We start from the raw sequence: 22,528 nt of genomic DNA, 5'->3' as shown, positions 1-22,528 counted from the left end.
TAGGGTAGCTCTGGATCAGAGAGTGGTGGATGTGTGGTGGCAGGGGAATTCTGGCTCAGCTGTATGCATTGCAGCCTCTGTAAACTTCCCAATGGGTTTCCAGAAGGGTCTGTCTCAGCTTCTTATCCCTTTTCCTTACCTCATTCTTTGTCTTTCTCTCTGCTGCCCAGACATCTAAGACTCACAGGGTCTCACTTTCCAATGTTAAGCCCCCTGACACTGTCTTCTTTTGCAGGTGGCACTGGACTTCTCACACAAGGAGGAAGTCCCAGGATCAAAAGTCAGTCTAGACCTCAAGGCTGCTCCAGGGTCTTTGTGCTCTGTCCATGCTGTTGACAAGAGTGTCCTCCTGAAGAATAACCAGACACTAACAGCACAGACAGTGAGTGCAGCCTTTGGTGACCAGCCCCCTAATGCTTGCCTGCCTTCTGTCTCCATGAGATGGTGGGAGGAAGCCCATAGTCCATTCCAGGATGCAGCTGCAGTTTTAGGTGGCTGCCCTGGCATTCCCCCTCCTCAGTCTCTTCTGAGCAGTTATGTGATGATCATATTCCTCACGCATCAGCCCTGAACTGTGGACCTCGGCCTGGATAGTAGTGGTGCTTTGTGCTTGGGAAAGAGTACCTGGCAGCTTTCCTCACATCCTCCTGTGTCTCTGATCTTCTCTACCGAGGCTAGACCTTTGAAACGGAATTTTGCCCCAGTAGGGTCCTTCTGTTCCTTTGTCCCAAACATTACTGAATTATAACCATATGATAGATCAGGCTGAGCACCAGAATTCTTTAGAAAAGAGTAGCTCAAGGTCAGCACCCATTGCACACAGTGGCTGGAGAAAAGTGGTCGGGATTTTGTAAGCACCCAGATGCATTCTGAGAATCTAGAAAGATTGAAAGATCTTACCTTAAAGTAGTCACAAGTTTAAGAAGAAAGAATTCAAGAATTAAAACAAAAACACTGCAAGACTGGGAATCCTAGCACAATGACACAATGCATACCAGATATAATATATATGTGTATGCCTCATGCAAAGCTGTAAATTAAGTCATTGCAGGCCAGCCTGTTGCAAAGAAGCTTCACCAATCCCAGAGGGACTTGCTGCACCTGTAAACAAGAGCCACAGTGTGATCTGGTGTCCCATTTTACAGGAATGCTGTTCTAGGGCAGAGCATTTGCATCATCTACTAACAGGTATATAAAATAGTAATAATTAAATATGTACACCAGATATACCAATGCCTCGTGCTCCTCTGAATCATCCCAATCTTGCACCCTAGAGTTAAAAGGCTTGAACTGTCAGACATGAAAGTTTGCAGACTAGAGACTACTTGTCTACATCCACCTCTTCAGCTTGATGTCCTTCAGTATAAGCTGGGCCAATGCCAATGCCAACTTTCTCAACTGCAAAGCTTTACAAAGTGTAACAGAGGGCTATAATCCAAACATTTGACCCATACACATGCTCGTTGGCCAGCTCGTTGTGAAGATGTCTGTTTTTCCATTGCAGCTGCATAAGGCAGTGTTTGATCACAGCTTTACCATTGGAGGACGAGGGTTCCCCTATCACTTGGAAGACTTTGAGGCGTACCCTTGTCTGCCCCAGCAGTCCAGTCTCCACGAAAAGAGTCAGATGGGAGCACCATGGTACCAAAGTGATGCTGATGTTTTTAATGTGTTTAAGGTGAGACTCTACACTTGCACCAAACTTTTCCCGATCCAGCAGTTGCTAGTAAGTCATCCTGAATGCCTACAAAATTTTAGTCTTAGGAAACTTCATCTGTCTCGACCTTCATTGTTACAAGTCACCTGTGCCTTGCTCTTCAGTGTATCCACACTCATTTGGGAACTATGGGGAATGGTGACACTCATGAGTATGCACAATGTAAACCACTTGATCAGAGAAAGACAATGTGAAAATGAATAAACTTAGTTTAGGCTACTATATCTACAAAGAGGGAGTGGCAAGAATATCCCGGTAAGACCTGAGCACCTCCCTGTATTTTGATCAGTTGCTGTTTGGCTATGATTTTATTTGCATATTTCTTTACTTTGTGTTTCATTCAGTCCCTATTACTTCTCAAAGCAGTTCTAATAAAAAGAAGTTCTTCACTATTTGTTTTTATAGCTAACTGTTGAGACAAATAACAAAATAAGCTAATTTGCTGACAAGCACAATAGCTAGGATAAGATTAACCATATGTCTGCTAAGCGAAACCAAAGAAGTGCTGCTTCTGAGAGAGTGTTCTTTAAAAAATATATGCAAGTAAAAGCACTTCAAAATAGATGAAGGCAGCAACACACTGAAAAAAAAAAACCAAGATCAAGTGTGAGTTGCATGGGCTTCTTAATCTGAGAGAAGTCTAGCTTACAAATACAAATGCTAGTTCCTCTCAAAGGCATGGTACTCTGCTGTAGTCTAGGTGCTTACTCGTAGACTATGCAGGATGCTAGTTAAAGGAGATCCCACTGTTTTTCAGGCATCAGTGATCTTGTCATATAACATATGACTAAGTCCATAGTCATGTACAGCCTCTACAGAAAGCATGAGAGGCCCATAAAAGTATTTTGGCACTTCAAGAAAGTAGGAGAGCTCTCAGTGACTTACAGACGTTAAATCAAAGCACGGATTGCTCAAATGGATCAAATGTCTTCTTCCGGTGTGGTGATGTCTTCTTCTCAGTCCATGCACATGAGGGTGCATTCAATCCATTCATTCCTCCTTGTGAAGCACAGGCCTTAAGAGTTGGAATCTCATTCAGACAAACCCAGAATCTGTATGAGGGTGTGACCAAGTCCCCCATCAGTTTTCTGATCTCTAAGCCAGGACTGGTACTAACTTGTGTAACAATGGCTGTGAGTGGACAGGCAGATCTTTCCATTTTGAAACTGTGCAGAGATTTAGAGCTTAGAAATTTTTTCTTCTATTTTTTCATGGGATATATGGCATTTGACTCTGGCTTATTAATAGGCTCAGGCACATGAAGGTCAGATCTCATTGAAATTTACTTTTATGAGAAGTTATAATAGGCTCCAGTACTCCTCAGAAGCTGGTTTCTGTTCCTCATGCATTGCCCAGAGTCTGAGCCTATAAGTATATGCATTTTAAAGTTTTTCAGCTACCACCTGCACCCTTATGATGCCTGCTATCATGAGGCATTTTCAACATTCCTCGTTCCCTTTTGTTTATCATTGATTTACTCTCTTCACTGTTTTCCCAGAAATTGCGCATGAAAATATTAACCAATACTAGAATCAAGAAACCAGTTTCCTGTGTGCGACCAGACTTCGAGATAAAGATGTATTCTGGAAAACACCATGTTTTTGGTAAGGAATGGATATGTCCACCTCCTTGACTGAACGGGCTCTCCTTTCCCAGTTCTGGCCAGCCTGCATCCTGCTGTGTTTCTTGTTCAGAGGAACAAAGCCCACGTCCAGTTCAATGGACCTGGTTTATAAGTCATTGTTAAAAACTCAAATCTCTTTTCCCTATTGGCTGTCCCTGTGTTCTACACTCTCCACAGGAAAACACAGTAAGCTTTCCACCAGCACTTTCACATATTATTTAAAAGGATGGAACTCCATTTGAGCATGTTGTCTCCCTGTGGATCCAGATCAAACTTATTGGACCTGTCAGACTGAGCCTCAGGTTGGACAAGCATCCTCCATCCAACCCTGTATCCCTACAGCTGTGTTCCCCAGAGATGCAGACTTTGTGTCCACTCTTGTTCTGTGTCATAAAGCATGCATGGTTTGTGTTAGATTGCCTGTGTATGAAGAATATCTTACATCTTTATGAAGAACATCTTCATACACCAGTGTTTGAATAGGACTAAAAGTCACCAATAGCTACATATGCTGTTTTCTGAGGTATAACTCACTTTTCTGCAGAAAATATTGTTAGCCTTGGTGATTCTGCACCTCGTTCTGATAACACAAAGGAGCCAAAACCTCGGACACATTTTCCAGAGACATGGATTTGGGATTTGATCTCTGTTGGGTTGGTAACAGCCTTTTACCTGATTTCCCCAGAGGCAATGCTGGAGTCTGCATCTGAGTAAGTTCTCCCTTTTCTCTTCCTGCTGTAGGGATGAGGGACAAGCGTCTCTCCAAGTTGTTGTGCCTGACACCATCACCGAATGGAATGCCAACGCCTTCTGTGTTGCTGATACTGGCTTTGGGTTCTCATCTCTGACCACTCTCAGAGTCTTCCAGCCTTTCTTTGTGGATCTGTCATTGCCATACTCTGTCATCCAAGGAGAGACTTTCATCCTAAAAGCCACTGTCTTCAACTATCTCAAGGACTGTATCCAGGTGAGTATTCTCCCAATTACACACCTCTGTTGGAGCAAAAGCTTGAGCCCAAAGGCAAGCTATGGACTTCTCAGAAGCCCTAGATACCAACATCTGGGCCACAAAACACAGCCATGCATTTCACGAACCATGGTGCTTGCTCCTTTGTGCACTGCCTAGTACTAACACTATGCCAACGTGTGCACCCCACCACACTCAGGTGCATGCCACTCTCACAGAGACCCCAGAACTAAAGGTGGATGCCTGTCCAGACTGCCAGTTCACCAGCTGCCTCTGTGCCAACGAAGCAAAGACCTTCATGTGGAACGTGACAGCCACCAGGCCAGGTGAAGCTGAGCAAAGGGATGTGTGGCAGCTAGAGGGAGGAGGGGTGGAATTTGCAGGCCTTGGCATGTCTGGTCCCAACACTTGTAGGAACAGGTGTCTCCTGCAAGTGCTCAGCAATGTGCCACTGTGCTCTTTGCAGGCAAAGTGAATGTCACTGTGAGCAGTGTGGCAGAAGATTCGCATGACCTGTGTGATAACAGGATTGCTGTGACGCTTTTGCGAGGAGAGAGAGACACAGTGATAAAACCTCTGCTTGTGAAGGTTAGTCACATCTCTGGGTGGAGAACACCTGAGGACAGTGGGTCATCCCCTGAGGAAGTTAAGATGCTAAGAGAAAGGGGCTAAAGCCCCTTCTTCTTGGAAGCCAGCAGGCCTGATGAGGCATGGTGACTTCCTTTCCTGCCTTCCCTATCTGAACTACTGTTTCTCCATCCACAGCCAGGAGGTGTCCTACATGAGAAGACTCAAAATGCCTTTCTCTGTGCTGCAGGTATATGAAAAAAAAAATCCCTGACTGCAAATGATCATGAGAACAGGATGGAAAGGACAGGGCTACTGCAAATACCCAGGGGTGGGGGGAATTTGTCAGAGTGGGAGCACTGGTGGCACCATCCAAGGCTGAGAGAACAGCCACTATAACTTGTTCATGTCTGTCATCTTCCTGGCAAAGTTTCCTGTACTGAGGCAATTGTCTGCAAGTCTCAGCTGCTATGACTCAGTGTAACATTGAGCTTCACCCGGGTCTCCTTGAGATGTTATACTTGTGTGTGATACTTCTTCCATGAGATAAATGTCTGCATTCTGCTAACCTCAGATAATACCGTCTCTGATGAGTTCTTCCTGATGCTGCCTGCAGAAGTGCTGGAGGGATCTGGCCGAGCCACTTTCTCTGTAATTGGTGAGAAAGGCTTTCCTTGCTCATGGGTCCCTAGTGGGAAGGGCTTACACAATGCTTTGTCTGTAATGATGCATCAATCCAGTTCCTTGTAAGATAAATTGTAAGCAGTTTGACATTGGCATCAGAAATATGGATCAAGTAATCTTTTTCAATATTTATTCTTTTCATAAGGGATGATCTGAATGATCTCCAGGTATCTGGAGGAGAAGGTACAAAATAGTGTATTTCCTCTAGGTCTGTCACTGCCATCCCCTTCAGTGAACAAAAGCCACCCCTGCAGATTGCTACATGTTTTTGCCTCTGTAATTCTTTTCCCTTCTTGGTACCTACTCAGGAATGATAACCCTCTTCACCTTTCTTCAGATTCCCTCGTCTTCGCATTCCCTCCTTCCTCCCAGAAATGTGATATCTTCCCTTTCTGTGATGCCCTAATCTAGGAAGGGTCAGCAGAAATCCTAATCATCTCCATTCAGTGAGGGGTTGGCTCTTTTCCAGGATTTCAGTAGAGTTTAGAGAAGGCAGCATTCGTTCATTTCATACAGCTGAATGTCTGTGCTTTTGCTTTCTCCTGCCCCTCCACCTCAAACTTAAGGAGACATCATGGGCCCAGCACTACAAAATTCAGACAGACTGTTACAGATGCCCTTTGGCTGTGGTGAACAGAACATGGTTCACTTTGCACCAAACATCTTCATACTCCAGTACTTGAATAAGACTAAACAACTGGACCCAGAAATCAAAGATAAAGCACTGGAATTCCTGAGAACAGGTAAACATTGTCCTTCTTCCTTCTACTGCAACATGAAGGTGCTATAAATCAAGAATGTGAGACACTGGCCTGGTGAGGAGGTGCAGGGCAGGAGTGGGAGCACTGCCAGAGGAAGATATCACAGCGAATAAGGGAAATGTCTCATGGAAGGAAAGGTGTGTTCCTGAAGAAGCAAGATTTCTGTCTCTGCCAGTTATTGAAGTACTAAGACTGCTTTTCTGGAAAGACTGTGGGTAATTAACGATCTCCATCATTACATGATGTCTATGGTTTGTTCCCGTATAAATCTGAGGCAGACTAAAAGTCTCTTGCAGAAATAGGGCATTAGCTGCTATTAATTGGAATAAAAAGTGGCCTTTGGGGATAGATAGAAGTTTGGTAGATTAGTGTTTCCCTGTGTTTTAGGACACGTATTGTGTGAACATGTCAGCTCTGTCCAATATAATCTGAATTTAATACAGTGCCATTGTCTGTGTCTCATTTTGCAATGTGCCTCACATTCCAGCCTGCCAATCTCCCTACCCTGCTTTGCCTCAAGCTCAGCAGCCTCCTGTGGTTAGGATTTTACTCCCTCTCCTTCCTGTTTTCTCTCTTGTACTGCAAGTTGGAACAGATATCTGGCAGCAGGGGCCTACTTAAGAGAATGGTGACAGCAGAGGGGTGAGGTAGAGGGTAAACAGTGAGGTTGTGTGGAGGGTTAAGGAAGAGCAAAAAGATACAGACAGCATTTTGCACTCAGAGCTTAAAAGTGTAGACTTGTCACTTTTGGAACATCCATAAAAAGTGCTTTCCTGAGTTCCAACAGGGTTAGCTGCAGTGCTGAAAATCAAGCAGGTTTTCAAATTTGTCCCCTGTAGGAAAAGCCTTGCTCATAACTCCTATGCTCTTTTTATCCACAGCAAGGCCCATGAGGAATCCCTGGCAAAAAGGGAGATATGAAGTGGCTGAGCATGTCACATTTCTGCAAAACCAGCAGGGCAGACAACCACAGTAGTTGCACATAGCAGCTCTAGTAAAGTAGATCAGCCACATGGTGCACTTCAGTGAGACTGTGCAACTGCTTATTGTCACGCTGATGCGGTGGGATGCACAGGAGATTGTGGGGTGATAGGTTTGCCTCAATGTCTCCGAATGTAGGACTTGGTGAAGTCTCTTGCTGTGAAGCCTTCTCCCCACAGCAAGGACACATTTGGAGATGCTACAGGCTCTCACACTGAGAGTTGTGTCCTGGCACCTGTCTTCATAGGTTACCAGCGTCAGCTGCTCTACAAACATGATGACGGCTCCTACAGTGCCTTTGGGAAAGCTGACAACCAGGGCAACACATGGTGAGTGACCAAAGTTGGTGCTGTCATCCCAAACCTATTGTCCTTGATGTTTCAGCTCCTGGTTGTGACATGGAATTCCTCTCTGCTCTGTCCACAGGTTGACAGCTTTTGTAGCCAGGTCCTTTGGACAAGCTAGCTCTCACATTTACATCAATAAGCATCATGTGCACGATGCTCTGGTCTGGCTGAAGAAGCAGCAGCTGCCCAGTGGCTGCTTCCAGAGTGTGGGGAAGCTCTTCAATAATGACTTGAAGGTATGGCTGCCATACACAGGAGTAGAAGGAATGCAATGTGGGGCACACAGTTGCTTCTCCAGGTTCTTCCACTGTGCACAGTCGCACAAAGCAATGTCCCCATGGCCTAGTGCAGCCAACACAGCTTCCCAGAGCAGAACGAAAAAGTGTGGCCTGAACCAACAGGCTTTTCCTCTGTTTGAGGTTTTAATCTCTGATAGGATTTCATCATTTTTACTCTAGCCAAAAAGCACCATGGCTAATTCTGCTAAGGCACTCCACAGGCACAAGGGGAAACATTTTTTATTTTTTATTTTAGTGCTTGTCTAGAATACAATGGTTTGGGTTCTCCTTCTTTTCATGCTTTATGATGCATGATACTATCCAGATAGGCTTGACTATGTGGTCTAATATGGAATTATCTGAAGACACAGTTATCCCTTCACTGCTCACCAAGTATGACTTCACCTGGAGCCTGGGATCGCCAAAATGATCCTGGCAATGTAGCTTACTGAACATGCCCTGATGCTAAGGTACCAAACAGTGTGCATGCAGTATGGCAATACGTGGGCTATCTTTGTAAAGGTACTTGTCTTTGTAAAAGTAAGAGTAATTCAGACTGGTCAGATTGTAAAGTCATCTGTATTAAATAGAAGGCAAGTTTATAAAAGAAAAAAAAGGGCTGGTATTCTAGCAAAGCACAGGCTTAGCATTTTGGGGTTTTTTTTTCTTAAAATTTGGATGCAGTACAAAATAAAAGCAGAGGGTACATGTAGACTGTTCATCCTTGTCTGACCTTCATTAATTTCTCAGCTGGGGCTTTCTGTTTGACCAGAATTTATTGGATTAGATTTTCCTCCTACCCCTTCCACTTTGGAGTTTCTGCTATTCAGTGTGAATTATGCTTCTCAGTATCTCAGTCCAAATTTCACTCCTCATTATGGATGCAGAATTGTTTGAGGGTGCGAACAGAACTTCCTCAAGAATGAATGCCCTCTGATGGGAAAAGAGGCTCCTGTAGCTTCTCATAGTCTGTTAAATTGTATGTAAGTTGGCATTGCTTCTTATACTCAAACCCTGCATTATAAAGCTTCGTTCTACTGTCCAATTGTAACATAATTAATAAAATAAGTAGCTTAAGAGTTTGCTTAATGCATTCTATGACAAGGCATGCCTAGTCTGCATGCAAATATGTCTCTGAGGCTGCTCTCAACGACAGACTTTCATAGGACTTAGTATGTGAGCCTGGAGTGTTTTCCTTCAGTCCCCACATGTCCAAGAATGCACAGAGGCGTGCTACTATACTCCCTCAGATATGTCATCCATAGGCAGTTTCAGTGGCTAAACAATGACAGGCTGGTTGGTTTGGTCCTTTTCTGATGTCTGTCTGTGTGACTTGCAGGGTGGTGTGGATGATACAATCTCATTAACAGCCTATATCACTGTTGCACTGGTGGAGCTCCATATGGAGAAGAATGTAAGTCACATCTGAGCTCTTGCCGGGCTTAGGAGCATTGATTTTTCCTCAGATTTGTGGTTTCAGGCAGTACCCAGGTTGAGTTAGTGATATATTCTGTCATATCCCACCTTAGCACACAATAAGCTCAATAGGAAATTTTTAGCTCGGTAAGGAGTTCTTAATATAAATAGCCTGACTCACAGCAAAGCAGAGCATCTGGCATTCCCAGCTGATCTCAGGGGAAACAATTGTTTCTCAGGGCTTGCAGGGAAAGACAGTAATTTCATTAAACTGACCAACATAGCTAAATGAGAAAAAAAAAATGAGATGACATTTCAGACCCTCTCCTTCAGACCTGAAATAAAAGCAATAACCTTCAAGTTGAGTGTAGACTAATCTAGCCAGAATGGGTTGATACTGCAGCCTTAGTAGTACAGTTCTGAAAACAATGTGGTACTCTGTCAGGAGCCAAAATCCACAGCATGCAGGTCTGATAGTTCTGAGCCAGTGTGCTACAAGACACTTCCTACAGCTGGATTCTCCATCGTGTTAATAATACCTTATCACAGTGATCTATCTAGTAATGTTGTGAATGTTACTACAGTGAATGGTGCTTTGTCCACTTTACTTCACAGCCCTGAAAGAGATGCTAGTACTGAAATACATCAGGGATGTAGCAACTTAAGGGTTGGGGATAGATTTTCACAGTAAAAACTGATCACAGAAAATTCATTGTGTTTTGATTTCTTTCTCAGGACACTATGCTGGATAATGCCTTACATTGCCTCAAGAATGTAACATTTGATAAGACAAGCCTTTATGTCAAGGCCTTGATGGCCTATGTCTTTACTCTGATCAAAGACATGGAGATGAGAGAGCAGCTCCTGGATATGTTAGAGAAGGAAACTGGTAGGTTGTCACTGTTTAGAAAATTTTGAATTCTAGACAAAATGTCTGTGTTTAAGGCCCAAAATCTGTAGGATTTAATTACAGTGGTTTGGGAAATTTAACTTTTCATAGATTGGCTTTTGTGTCAGAAAATGGTAATTTGTTAAAGCTGTCAAATTTTTTTGCTTTCTCAGACCCAGGTAACAATTTCTAATCAAAAGCAGCAGAGGTTAATTTGTGTAGTCGAAGTATTCACTTGAGTTGTGGTGCTCCCATCATTCATCAGCAATTTATAGGTAGTAAAAAGATGTTGTAGAGGAAACTTGCCTCACCATGTCTGTCCAGCTGCTGGTCAGGACATTTACTTGCAGAATTCAAACCTTTTAATTTCTTCTCCATTGCTACTCCACCCAGCCCAGGACTCTTGGGTGGATGCATCTTTATTGCTGCACTACTGCACTTGGTTCTTTTTCCTCTTTAACTTGGAAAAAAAATGGACTTATACCCTCAATGAAGATACCAGGTGGGGGTTGCAAAGCACTTAAGCCGATGCTTAAACAGTTGCTAACAATATTACCTGATTTGGCTTAAGTAAGTTCTTCCCCATATTTGTTCATCTAGCAGTATGGTGAACTGCATTCGGGACTGAAAAATCATAGAATCATAGAATGGTTTGGGTTGGAATGTACCTTAAAGATCCAGTTCCAACTCCTTTGCCATGGGTAGGGACACCTCCCACTGGATCATGTTGCTCAAAGTCCCATCCAAGCTGGCGTTGAACACTTCCAGGGATGGGGCAATCACGACCTGCTGGGCAACCTGTGCCTGTGCTTCAGCACCCTCAGAGTAAAAAATTTCTTCATAATATTTCATCTAAACCATTACCTTCATCCTATCCCTGCACTACCTGGCAAAGAGCCCCTCCCCAGCTTTCCTGTAACTCCCTTTCAGTACTGGAAGGCTGCTCTAGTGTCTCCTTGGAGCCTACTCTTCTCTAGGCTGAACAAGCCCAACTCTCTCAGCCTGTCCTTATAGGTGAAGTGCTCCAGCCCCATGATCATGTTTATGGCCTCCTCTGGACTTGCTCTAACAGATCCATGTCCTGCCTGTGCTAATGACTTCAGAACCAAATGCAGTAATTCAGGTAGGGGTCTCATGAGAGCAGAGTAGAGAGCAAGAATCACTTCCCTTGCCCTGCTGGTCACACTTCTTTTGATGCTGCCCAGGATATAGTTGATTTTCTGGGCTGCGAGCACATTTTGCCAGCTCACATTGAGCTTCTCATCCACCAGCACCCCGAAGTCCTTCTCTTCAGGGCTGCTTTCAACCTATAATGCACAAAATAACACAGAAGAAAAAAATGATAAAGGATTTTTCACCCTGAACAGCTACCAGTGCAACTCATGGCATTGCCATTCAATCTGCCAAGCTGACTTCACAGGGCAGCTAATGGGCAAACTGGAAGGAGTGGAATTGCACATGATGAATGCAATACTTTTTCAGAGCAGCCTCTGAGAAAGGATATAGGGAACAAGTGACTGGAGCACATCCGCTCTAATGTCCAGTTGGTCTGATGCTTCTAACATACCAAGCACTTTGGAAAATGTTCCCTTCAGGCCCTAGGGCATGGAGCACTGTAACACTATGTGTCAAGTGATATGTTTTTTGGGCTCTTGCTTCCACTGATAATAGTTAGCAATGACATGGCAAGAGCAATGGAGTTGTAATTGAGGAAGAGGTGTTGTCCTTCATGTTTAAACATGTCTGTGCTCTGTGTACTGAGCCGGAGGATGTTACTGCAGCCACCAGGTGCAGCTAGCTTTACCTGCAGGAGAACCTCTGCCTGAGATGATTACTTTCTGCTGGCTAGAAACACCTTTTGTGCCTGGTGGCTGTGGTTCTGATAGCCTCACTAACAGGATTACAGCCAGATCTCAAACAGGAGTTAGGTGTTTTTTAAAGAAACAAGGTTAATCTGCAGGATACCTGTAGATATATAGCCAAGACACCTTCTACCACTTCATGAAAAAAATTTTTTAGCTTACATCACCTTGAAGATAACAAATCAGAAAACCCTCTTGCAAAAATCTTCCCTTGAGATAAACATAATGAAGATAAACATAATCTGCTTGTAGAGTTCCTGAGCTACATCCTGCGTTTTTAGGTTGGTTTTATAAAAACAAGTGATTCTGTGATTCCTCTTTCAAAAGTGAAGTTTTGATCTGAAAACTGACTTTGAGTTTAAAAGCATTTCAGGTTTTCAAGTGGTGTACCATCACAATGCCTATGTTGGCACAACTAAGCTAAACTCTTAGATGAATTCTGGCCAGTGCTCTACTATTGATACAGCCAAACATTCAACTAAACTCAGACACATTCAGTGTCTGCAGCTTGAACCATAGATGGGAGCCCAGCTCTAGTTTAAATTGTTGTAGCTTAAGCATTGCATAGTGAAGATGCCAACAAAATAAGCAGAATAGTCTTGCTCCTCAGGCAGACTGCCAGCAATTCTCCCTCACAGATTGACCAGTTCTTGTACAATAGATACATTGACTGGAAATGATGCCTAGAGATTTTCAGCAGAGGGATCCCTGTTAAACTATTCTAGGTAGATACAGAAACAGCAAAAATGCTGTAGCTTGAGGACATCACTTTGAATACACACAAAGACTAGGACTGTACTTTAAACAAAAAGCCTCTGTTAAGAGTCAACCAGTTTCTAGAGGAGTTATTCCCTCTAGGGCACTCTAAAGTGCCCCAGAAAGGCACATGCATTTCTGATGGTGTACAGGAAACTGCCAGTCCTTGAGGGATGCCAGGGGAGGAGAAGCTGATGTTCATAGAGAACTACTTTTCTTCTTTTCCACATGTTTTTTTGCCCCCAACAGCAGAGCTTCTGACATCACATTCCAGTAGTGAAGAATCTTCTTCTGTGATTGAGACAGTAGCCTACATTCTACTAGCGCATGTCTCCAAACCAGACTTGACAGTCAGTGAAGTCTCAGTGAGCAAACTTGTGCACTGGCTCAGTGGACAAAGAAATGCTTTTGGCGGATTTGCTTCCACACAGGTAACAAACTGAGGAAAGTCATGGGGAAAGAAAGAGATATGGTGCCTGGAGTAATGTGGACATCTCTCATGTGTACATCACTCTAGATCCCTCCTTTGCAAGTAGGCATATGTGAGCCCTTGCTTGGGAAGGGGAGCGACACAAAGAAACTCTATCTCTGTGTGACGTAAATGGCATTACCCAGGGCCTAGGACTGCTAACCCCAGGACTCAGAAGCCACCCTTTTCAGATAACAGAAATTGTCCTGCTTTCTGTGGTATAGGCCCTACTTATGCACTTGGTGACGTAGACCCTGTTTGTGTCAGACTGGGAATCAGGGCCATGAAGTGCATGGTACTGTAGTGCCTGACCTAGTGTGCTAGACCTTGTACTGCATGACTCCACAGCAAAATGACTCTTTGTCTTTAGGACACAGTTGTTAGCCTGCAGGCTCTGTCTCAGTACGCAGCCCTGATTCCTCAGGACATGAGAGATGTGAAGGTGACAGTTAAAGACAAGGAGGCTTCTCCACTGGAGTTCCATGTGCACAAGAATAACAAGTTGGTCCTGCATCAGGCATCTCTCCTTACAGTCCCAGGGACATACACAGTGCAGGTGACTGGCAGTGGCTGCGTTTATGTGCAGGTGAGTATATATAAGGAACAGATCTCTCAGGTTTTGCCATTCACTGTTCAAGTGGGATTTGGCTCTAAGTAGGTGGTACAGCCTTAAATTCTGAGTAGGATTTGGCTTTCTAGGCAGAAAATGTCCTTCCTTCCTTCCTTCCTTCCTTCCTTCCTTCCTTCCTTCCTTCCTTCCTTCCTTCCTTCCTTCCTTCCTTCCTTCCTTCCTTCCTTCCTTCCTTCCTTCCTTCCTTCCTTCCTTCCTTCCTTCCTCCCTTCCTTCCTCCCTCCCTCCCTTCCTCCCTCCCTTCCGCTAACAATTATCATGTCAACAGTTAACAGTTATATTTCTTTCTCTAGTGGGCAGGGTTTTAGCTAATGTACTTTCTCACACCTTCACAACACTTTTTTCAGTAAAAAATGAGACAATGTTGTACTAAATGAGGCCTTGGATCACAGACAGCTGAACCTCCATGCTGAGGGCTACATTTGTTGGATGTATCTGACCCTATGTACTAAACACAGCAGGTCTGAGCAGAAAGCAGCTGGGGCCAATTGTGTAGCCACTGGTTACCAAATCATTTAAAACTGAAGACACAAGTAGTCATTTGGCTCATACAGGGAAGCTCTGGGACACTTCATAGAGATACTTTCTCCCACACCAGACCGCTTTGTACTATAACACTCCACCACCAGAAAAAGAAGAGGTCTTTCTCCTGGATGTGGAAACAGTACCAAGAGAATGCGATGGTGTCAGGAAAGAGCTTGACATCCAAGTGTCTGTCAGGTATGAGGTTCCTTGAGGCTCTTCAGTGGGAAGAAGTGGGAACACCAGTAGTATGACCAGAACCCCGTAAACCTCTCCTGTCTGTGGAGACAAAGACACAGGGGCAGACTCTGTTCATCTTCACAGATCCCAAAGAGATTGTGAATTGACAACTAGAGCCTGGGGAAGCATGGGAATGCCCTGGAAGCAGTTTGCAGAAGCACAGCAACTACTTTAGTCAGCATGGAGGAACTCAGTAGCCCCCAGAGCACTAGCAGCGAAAATGGCAGCAGTCCCAGGAGCCAGAGCTCCCCCACTGGAGGGACAATCAGCAGCCTGGGCCAAACCAGCCCTGTGGTGCATCCTCCTGCAGTATGAACCTCTGCTGGAACCAGACAGCAGAAACTCCAGTCTCTACCCACATTTCATTTGTCTGCATCTGCCTAGGATGAGTGTCCATATTCTTAGTCCATATTCTCTGTGCCCTTCTGTCTTGAAAGAGAATGCCACCAACATTGCCACTCTTAATCCCTAACATCAAAAATCACTTCCACCTATTGTAAAAGGCAGCATAAACATTAACTATAACACATTTGCTACACAATCTGTCTATGTTGAGTAAGTAGATGGAAGGCAAGGTGTGTGTGTTTCCTTTTCTCCCATCAGTAAGGCAAGCTGCTGAGCTTTCACATCACTGAGGAACAGATTAGAGTTTGGAAGTGTCCATTAGTATCTCCTAGAAATCCTGTGATGCCTCTCACATCTAATGTGCTTCTCTCCTACCTTTTTTCAGTTATGTAGGGGATCGTGAGACCAGTAACATGGCCTTGGTGGAGGTGGAGATGCTGTCAGGGTTCTTGCCTATGAAGAGTTCTGTGAAAGACGTAAGACTTTTTCCTCTGGCCTTTCCTGAAGAAAATCTATTTTCCAGGTATAGCTCAGCCAGGAATACCCAAACATCTAAGAACTGCTGGAGAATGGTAGCTGCTTGTCTTGCTACAGATTAACTAAATTAACCAACTGCAGGTAGAGTGGGCTATTTCACAAGGCAACTTCCCACCTGCAAATTGATCATGCAGTTTTTCATGTTCAGTAGAGAGGACCACACATGCAGAAAGAGGCTAGAGAGAAGCTGTGAAAAGCACTCAGTTAGAATCATCTGGGATGCACTGAGACCCTGTGCTGCTGCAGTGCCATTTGTAGGGATACTCTAGGAAGTGGTATTGAATCCTATAGGATCGTTCAATGACATGTTCCAGTGTTCCAGGAGGTTGCTAGGAAGATCTATCAAAGCCATCTTTCCCTTTGCTATGAACGCTGAAAGTAGGAACATGTCTCAAGGACACTTATTCCAAATCAGAAAAAATATTTTCTAAGGCTTTGTGTGCTCCCAACGATCTCAATGCCATTATAGCTGGCTCAATATCATCATGGCTGACTAGGCTAAGTGCTTTAATCAGCAGTGGTTCACTGACAAATACCAAACATAGTGTGACACAACAGAGAAAGCCAATGAGCTGATGCTAACCAAGATCATCTCTTACCTTCCTATACAGATAGAGAAGATACTCCTGGTGAAAAAGACAGAGATAAAACCAGACAAACTCACAATCTACCTGGAAGAGGTAAGAGAAAGACCACAGGGAGCTGTCCATTCAAACAGAAACATCTGGAGCACTTTGTGTTGGGACTTTCAGAGATAAGAAATACAAATCTCTAAGGTGGTTAAGCAGGCTTAAGTTTTGGGAGAAGAGGAAGAGGGTGGAAGAACCTGGAAAGCCAGAGAAAAAAAAAACTCTGGTGCAGAAGGAATAAAAATGTTCTGTCGGGGACTGAGATGGCCAGAGCATTTCTGCTCACCTCTATTCTTCTCTCCAGCTGAGTAAGAATTCTCTGAAGCTTAACATCTCAGTGGAACAAGATATTGAAGTGCAGAACCTGAAAGCAGCAACAGTGCATGTCTATGACTACTATAAGCCAGGTGAGATTTCACTGGCATAGAGTAAATATGATAACACCCCCTCAGACACAGTTCCATCTATGGCCCTTATTCTCTTATCTCCCTTGTTCCAGTGCACTTCTTCCTGCAACTCCAAGCTTGGGTTTCCTCTGTACAAAACTTCTACATTCAAGTAGCAAAATCACTTGCTTTCCTGCTCTTGAGATGAAACTGCCTGGCACTATGATTTTGCTGTGGTGTGTATGTGTTCAAAATGACTGTTTTTTGACTTCCTCTATCTTCAAGCTACATTTCTGTGGAAAGAAAGCTTCTCTGTCAATTTACTATGTCTTCTCCAGCTCCTTATCTCTCGTTATACTGAATTCATTTCTTGTTCCCCCTTCCAAGAAGAGGAGGAGACTTCTTAAACCAGCCTTTACAGAACTAAATATTGTAACCTAATATGTTCTCTCATTTCTGTTCCACCTTGTACAAGAACTTTTGTGCTTAGTACACACACTTTAAAAATTGTTATCTGACATGAATATAATAATTATCAGTAACTCTCCCTAAGCTATCAGGAAGAATTACTAAAAAGTTCTCTAATTACAAAAATGTTCTTCAATTAGAAGATATCATACTGCATAGGAAGACATTTACAGCTGTAGTGGAGATGTGTTGGGGAGACAGACCACTGCAAACATTTTTTTTCCTGCATTCACAGTCCGAACAGTAAAAAATAAGGTAGTGAGATGGTTGTGTGAAAGAGAGAATCTTAGCATTACCCTATCATGCAGTTCTGCAACTCAGCACTCTTTTTCTTTTGTCTCTACAGATGACCGCACAGCAAGAGAATATGTTTTCCCTTGCAATTCAAGCTAGTGTTAACAGGCTTCCAAGGTGGGAACAGCTAAAACAGAGCAGAGGACTGTCGGTAAGCAAGCAAAGCAGCCCACCTTTGTTTTGTATTTAATTATGTCATGTGCTATGGAGCCTTCTTGGACTGCAGGTTGAATTGGGATCTACTATATTAGTTTTGGGCACAGTTTCTACTCCAGGTGCAAACCAAGGCTTGACCATACCTGTGAAAGGTTAAAAGGTTCTATTTTTATTCTATTTCCATACACTTCTCACATATACATTCCTCACAGCATCCAGAATCTGAATGCAATTGAAAATGCCTAAGTCAAAGACAAAATGGTGTTACAACTCATCCCCTAAGATCTCTTAGTCCTTAGATTCTTCCTAAAAATGCATCAGGCACTTGCTTTATCATGCTCTTTCTTTCCACAGATGTCTTGAAGAAGTGTTCCTCATCAGAATGCCCTGGCTTTGCAACCAATAATCTGAGTTTTCTCCTGCCATTAGGGAAACATCATTAGTTTGGCTCTCCTCTTCCCTGCTGTGTTGGATGCACTCTCTTTCCTCTGATCTATGCTCTAAGTTTCTATGTGAAACCTGGCTTGATATACTGTAGTTTGGGATCAAGCGAAATAAAGTATGTGGAACCTGGAAAGAAGTCAGTGACTTGACAGTGGATGAAGTCTGCACACATTTTAATGCCTGAAAAGGAGAGAAACATTATTTAGGTTATGGTTACATATGCTACTGTTGGTCACCACAGTGGCTTAAGTCGTCCTCTCCTCCACGAGTCCTGTCTCTGGGCTACCTTCTCAATTGATTTAACACAACAGTTCGTCTGCAACCAAACTCCAAGCAAAAATGGTATTTTTAACCCTGATCTGGTTCCCGATATGTCCCTGTGCATCATCTTTCTATCACAACTGAGGAGTAGAAACAGGAAAGGGGAGGCTTAGGGAGAACTACTTTAACTATTCTTCCAGACAGCAAAGGATTGAATAATAGTGCTTTATGAAAGGAAGCCATGAGACCAAAAGAACATCCCCTCCAAATTCACTACACGTTGTGTGGCCTGTTGTTTGTTTCCATTTCCTATATCAAGCACAAGCATTTTAGAAACTCAAAAAGGCCATGATCCTGCAGATCTCACTTTCATATGCCAGTTCCATTAGATTAAGGGTTCCAGGATAATCTTCCGATGTCTACTGCTTTAAAACCAAGTCTGCCAAGTGATATAAAAGAAGGATAAGATCTGGATGAGTTTGTTGGTCTGGTTTTTTTTATGACCTGCGCTTCCTTTTTCAGAAGCAATTATTTGTTATCTCCTTCTAGAGATTCAGTTAACTTTTGTAAAAAGAAATAGTAATATTTCTTATTAACAGACCCTGGACTGCCATTAATGGCAATAATGGACTCTGTGTGCATGCAGGACATGTAAAACTAAAGCAGGTGTAGAATTGTAACAGAAGACACTAGTATATGTTACTATGTAGTGAACTGTCTGATCTTCTCAAGGTTGTGGTGGTTCCACTTTCCTGATGACAAGGCAAATGGAGAACTCGTCTTTACAGCTTTCTCTACATACCTGTCTTGCAGAAGGGGATCAAGCAGATAGCTAAGGCAGCCTCAGACAGCTAGCAGACAAAGATTATGTGCATAAGCTATGGCTAAGGTAGACTAACCGTAGTGTAAATGACTGCTATGTGTTACCACCTTGTAGCTGGGACAGGGATAGTACCTGAACAGTGTCATATGTCCTGCACTGTGGGCGTACTTCTAGAGCTAGGGCTAGAAAAGGATGGTCTTCCCTCAAGACAGAGTAACAAATGATGCCCAGAAGAGATGACCCCAGAAGAGGAAAAAACGGCCCGTGTGTCTGAAAGAGACCCCGAGTTACAGAAGAGCCCTTGGGGCTGATGCAGTCTAGCTAAGAGGAGTGACACAGGCAGACAGAGATCTTTCAGTCCACATCTCACCTGTAGGCTGATCTAGCTGTGAACCTGAACTCAGCTGGAATCAGCAGAGAAAAGATATTGTGATCCTGTATGCAGCTGACTGTACCTGTAAACTCACCTCTTCTACCTCCTAAAGGGCTTGCTTAACAGCTAGTACCTCAAAACTGCAGTGTGGGTGAATTCCCTCTGCACACAACAACTCCTAATTCACTGGGAAAACAGACTTAGAATCCAAAACTCATTATGTACCCTGGCTGTGAAATGGGGTGATGAGGAAGAAATGGGACATACCTTGATTTTAAGACTCTGAACAGGGCCATATAGACCAATCAATCAAACAAAATACCCACCAGACCTGACCAGGAATAAACTTTCTTCAACAATTCCTCTCACTGTCTCTCACTCTCTCTCTCCATTCCTCTTGGAAGTAGGGATCTTGCAGCAGAGGGAGGAAATGAGAGAGGAGGACAGAGAGGGGTTAGGGTCTGGGGTTACACAGGCTGTGTGGGGACGTAGAATGGGAAAGGGAAACAGGGCCTTCCTTCGTAGGAACATTGGGATGGAGCTCTAGGTGTCGGAGAACCCAGGAGGAAGACAAGACCCTGATTCACCTACCCTATAGCCAACTCTGCCAATGTGGTTGGTATCCCTCTCACAGCCCCAGCTGCCATGCTGCCCTACGACCTGCCTGCTCGTAATATCCATGCCTTCACCACCACCCTTCACTTCCACTTCCCACAGGCCTTTCCCTCCCATTCTCATACAATTTTCTGCCTCCCCTCCATAACCTGCACAAAGCCGCCCTCTCTTTCAGGGTGCTTTCTGCTCCAAGACCCACCAACAGTCCCATGAAGGCTTCAGCCCACTCCCCTGCCCTGCTCCTGGGACACTCTCCTCTGCCAAGTAGTGTTTCTTTTCAACCCCTACATACAACCAAAGGACAATTGTTCCTCGTTCTTCCCTTCCCCTTCACATTGCTCTGCTCCTCCATCACCCAGATCATAATCCCAGGTCCCAGTCTCCATAGCCCATGTGGTCTGCCTAAACAGATTTCAGAGCTTCTTGTCCCGAGTCCTTTTGTTCCCCAAAAGGTCCCTGCCTCTTGCAAAATTCTGTCTGCTCAATCATTTTGTCCTCTCCTGTGTTTCTTCTGTCTTCATTGTAATGGCTGGCAAATCTCTCTTTCCCTAGGTGACCTAATCCTCCTCTCCACTGTGTGTCTCTTTCCCATCTGTGCAAGACCCCGATTACTCTTCCTCGTTTTCTATTACACTTTTGATTCCTCTTACTTCATTCATTACCTTGTATTTCTCCTTGTCCCCTGCAAGCAGAAAAATATATCATGTGTATTATATGTTTCTGCAGTTGGTGTCCTTTTCATTGTCATCTCTCCTCCTGAATTGTAAAGGTTCCCTTTCTTTTGTTTGCTTTGTTTGTATACCTAGGCCCCCCACATTGAACTATAAGTTCAGTCCTAACTACACCTTCATACTGACACTTTTTATATCATGCACCACTACTCAATATTCATATTTTTCTGTAAACAATCAAAAATTACTGTCTCCGTAGGTGTGATTTGTGGTATCACTTTTCCCACCTCTTCTTTTTTGGAGAAAATACAGAGCAATTGTAACAAACCCTTCCTGTTTTCTTTGAAGATCATAATCTCCCTGTCTTATACTCTGATTTACATGACTGCTTCCCACAAAACTGTACTATACGAACCTGCATGGCACAGCATGCAAATTCATCCTTATGCTAGGCACTGCTGTTTACTCACCTGTGTATGGGGTTCATTTGCTAGCACTGTCTTCCTGATAAATTGGAAAAATTGGGAACTCTGAAGGTGCGCTTTTCCTGCAGGGCCACTGAGCGTCACCATTGCTCCATGGCTTGCTCTGCAAGATGCCATTTCTCTAGCAAAACTCCTTTGGTAAAATAGGTTGGAATGGAAAAAAATGCCATTTAAATGAATGAAAATGGGCTGCTGCTTGCTGAGAAGACCAGAGTTGGGCAGATCTGCACCTAAAATGTGAGCAAGTGATGCTACATATGAAATTAATCTTGGCTCATATTTAGGCATAGCACTGGATAGGTTTCCAGACAGACCCTACAAGCCAGTCTCACAGATCCTAGCCTCAGTGATAAAAAATATGGGATGGAACAAGTGCTTCATCAAGAGACACTAAAAAGGCCAAGATTCCATCTTGGTACAGAGAATGAGCAGAATGTGGTGAATAGATGAGGGACTGGGAATTACAAAAATAATTAAGGTGGGAGATAAAGTGAATGGAACACTATCCTTCAGCAAATCTTTCCATGATAATCTGGAGATATGTCATTAAACTAGTTAGTTATCATTTTAAACCAAAAAAAAAGGTACTTTACACTATAAGAGCCTACTGCTATGGGAGTTATGGGAGCCAATAACATCAGCAGGTTCAAAAAGCTCATAGACAAACCAATGGAAAACCAGTCTATACCAAAGGGAATAGGTTGTGATGGATCCTCTATCATCCCTATTGTCATGTTTGGACATGGGAGTAGAACAAGGGTAATAGATTGTAGATATTGGCCAGGCACACCTGCTCTCCCTGAAAAGTATCCAGGGAGCTGAATGTGGTGGACTGAAAGATTCAAAGGCTTCCTTTCTTCCTGGGCCAGTGGAGGTAAGTGGGAGCTTCTTACCTCTCTTCCAGTTCCCACCAGTAGCACAGTGGTGTGCAAGTTCACAACAGACACGCGCACACAGGTTAACACCGAGGTGAGACAGTACTTCAAAGACACTCATACAAACACAGCAATGTCAGTCCTTTTCCTGAGGACTAGCACTCAGAGAAACGTGCCTTCATAAGTGTCTTGGGTTTCTGGCCCCTGAAACCTTTCAACCTACTTACTGGCTAGACCTAAGTTTGTTATTTAAATCACACACACATGCAAACAACAGGGAACATAACCACACAACAAACAATTCAAATAATTTATTGTGAATATACAACTCTGGTGACCAGTTGTATATTCAAAACTTGTCCACACTCCAGACAAAAACAGACTGCATCTGACCAGCTTAGTTTATCCTTCTCTTCTCTCACGCTTGTTCATCTATCTGCCTTGATTCCTCCATT

At 43.7% G+C, this 22,528-nt stretch overlaps 1 protein-coding gene across 2 annotated transcripts in view; it reads left to right on the top strand.

Annotated features, from left to right (window-relative positions):
• Window positions 1–18,683, top strand: part of LOC104060649 (alpha-2-macroglobulin-like protein 1) — a 30,412-nt gene extending 11,729 nt beyond the window's left edge. Inside the window, exons 16-37 of one of the 2 annotated variants that reach the window (XM_009562459.2) lie at window positions 236–382; window positions 1,505–1,678; window positions 3,216–3,321; window positions 3,886–3,994; window positions 4,083–4,308; window positions 4,508–4,634; window positions 4,775–4,896; window positions 5,074–5,125; window positions 5,450–5,533; window positions 6,126–6,302; window positions 7,549–7,630; window positions 7,728–7,884; window positions 9,266–9,340; window positions 10,078–10,231; window positions 13,099–13,280; window positions 13,689–13,904; window positions 14,548–14,669; window positions 15,442–15,532; window positions 16,205–16,273; window positions 16,527–16,629; window positions 17,423–17,521; window positions 17,881–18,683. In XM_009562459.2, coding sequence (XP_009560754.2) covers window positions 236–382; window positions 1,505–1,678; window positions 3,216–3,321; window positions 3,886–3,994; window positions 4,083–4,308; window positions 4,508–4,634; window positions 4,775–4,896; window positions 5,074–5,125; window positions 5,450–5,533; window positions 6,126–6,302; window positions 7,549–7,630; window positions 7,728–7,884; window positions 9,266–9,340; window positions 10,078–10,231; window positions 13,099–13,280; window positions 13,689–13,904; window positions 14,548–14,669; window positions 15,442–15,532; window positions 16,205–16,273; window positions 16,527–16,629; window positions 17,423–17,469 — 2,622 coding nt within the window. In that variant the 3' untranslated portion in view covers window positions 17,470–17,521; window positions 17,881–18,683. Of the gene's footprint in view, window positions 1–235; window positions 383–1,504; window positions 1,679–3,215; window positions 3,322–3,885; window positions 3,995–4,082; window positions 4,309–4,507; window positions 4,635–4,774; window positions 4,897–5,073; window positions 5,126–5,449; window positions 5,534–6,125; window positions 6,303–7,548; window positions 7,631–7,727; window positions 7,885–9,265; window positions 9,341–10,077; window positions 10,232–13,098; window positions 13,281–13,688; window positions 13,905–14,547; window positions 14,670–15,441; window positions 15,533–16,204; window positions 16,274–16,526; window positions 16,665–17,422; window positions 17,522–17,880 lie in introns of those variants that run through there. The other variant, XM_054069304.1, reaches the window with a different exon arrangement.
• The last annotated feature ends 3,845 nt before the right edge of the window (window positions 18,684–22,528 follow it).

Source organism: Cuculus canorus, chromosome 1, assembly GCF_017976375.1.
Source record: "Cuculus canorus isolate bCucCan1 chromosome 1, bCucCan1.pri, whole genome shotgun sequence".
Lineage (NCBI taxonomy): Eukaryota > Metazoa > Chordata > Aves > Cuculiformes > Cuculidae > Cuculus > Cuculus canorus.
Note: the sequence above shows the minus strand (reverse complement) of the source record. Positions and strands in the feature narration are given on the sequence as shown.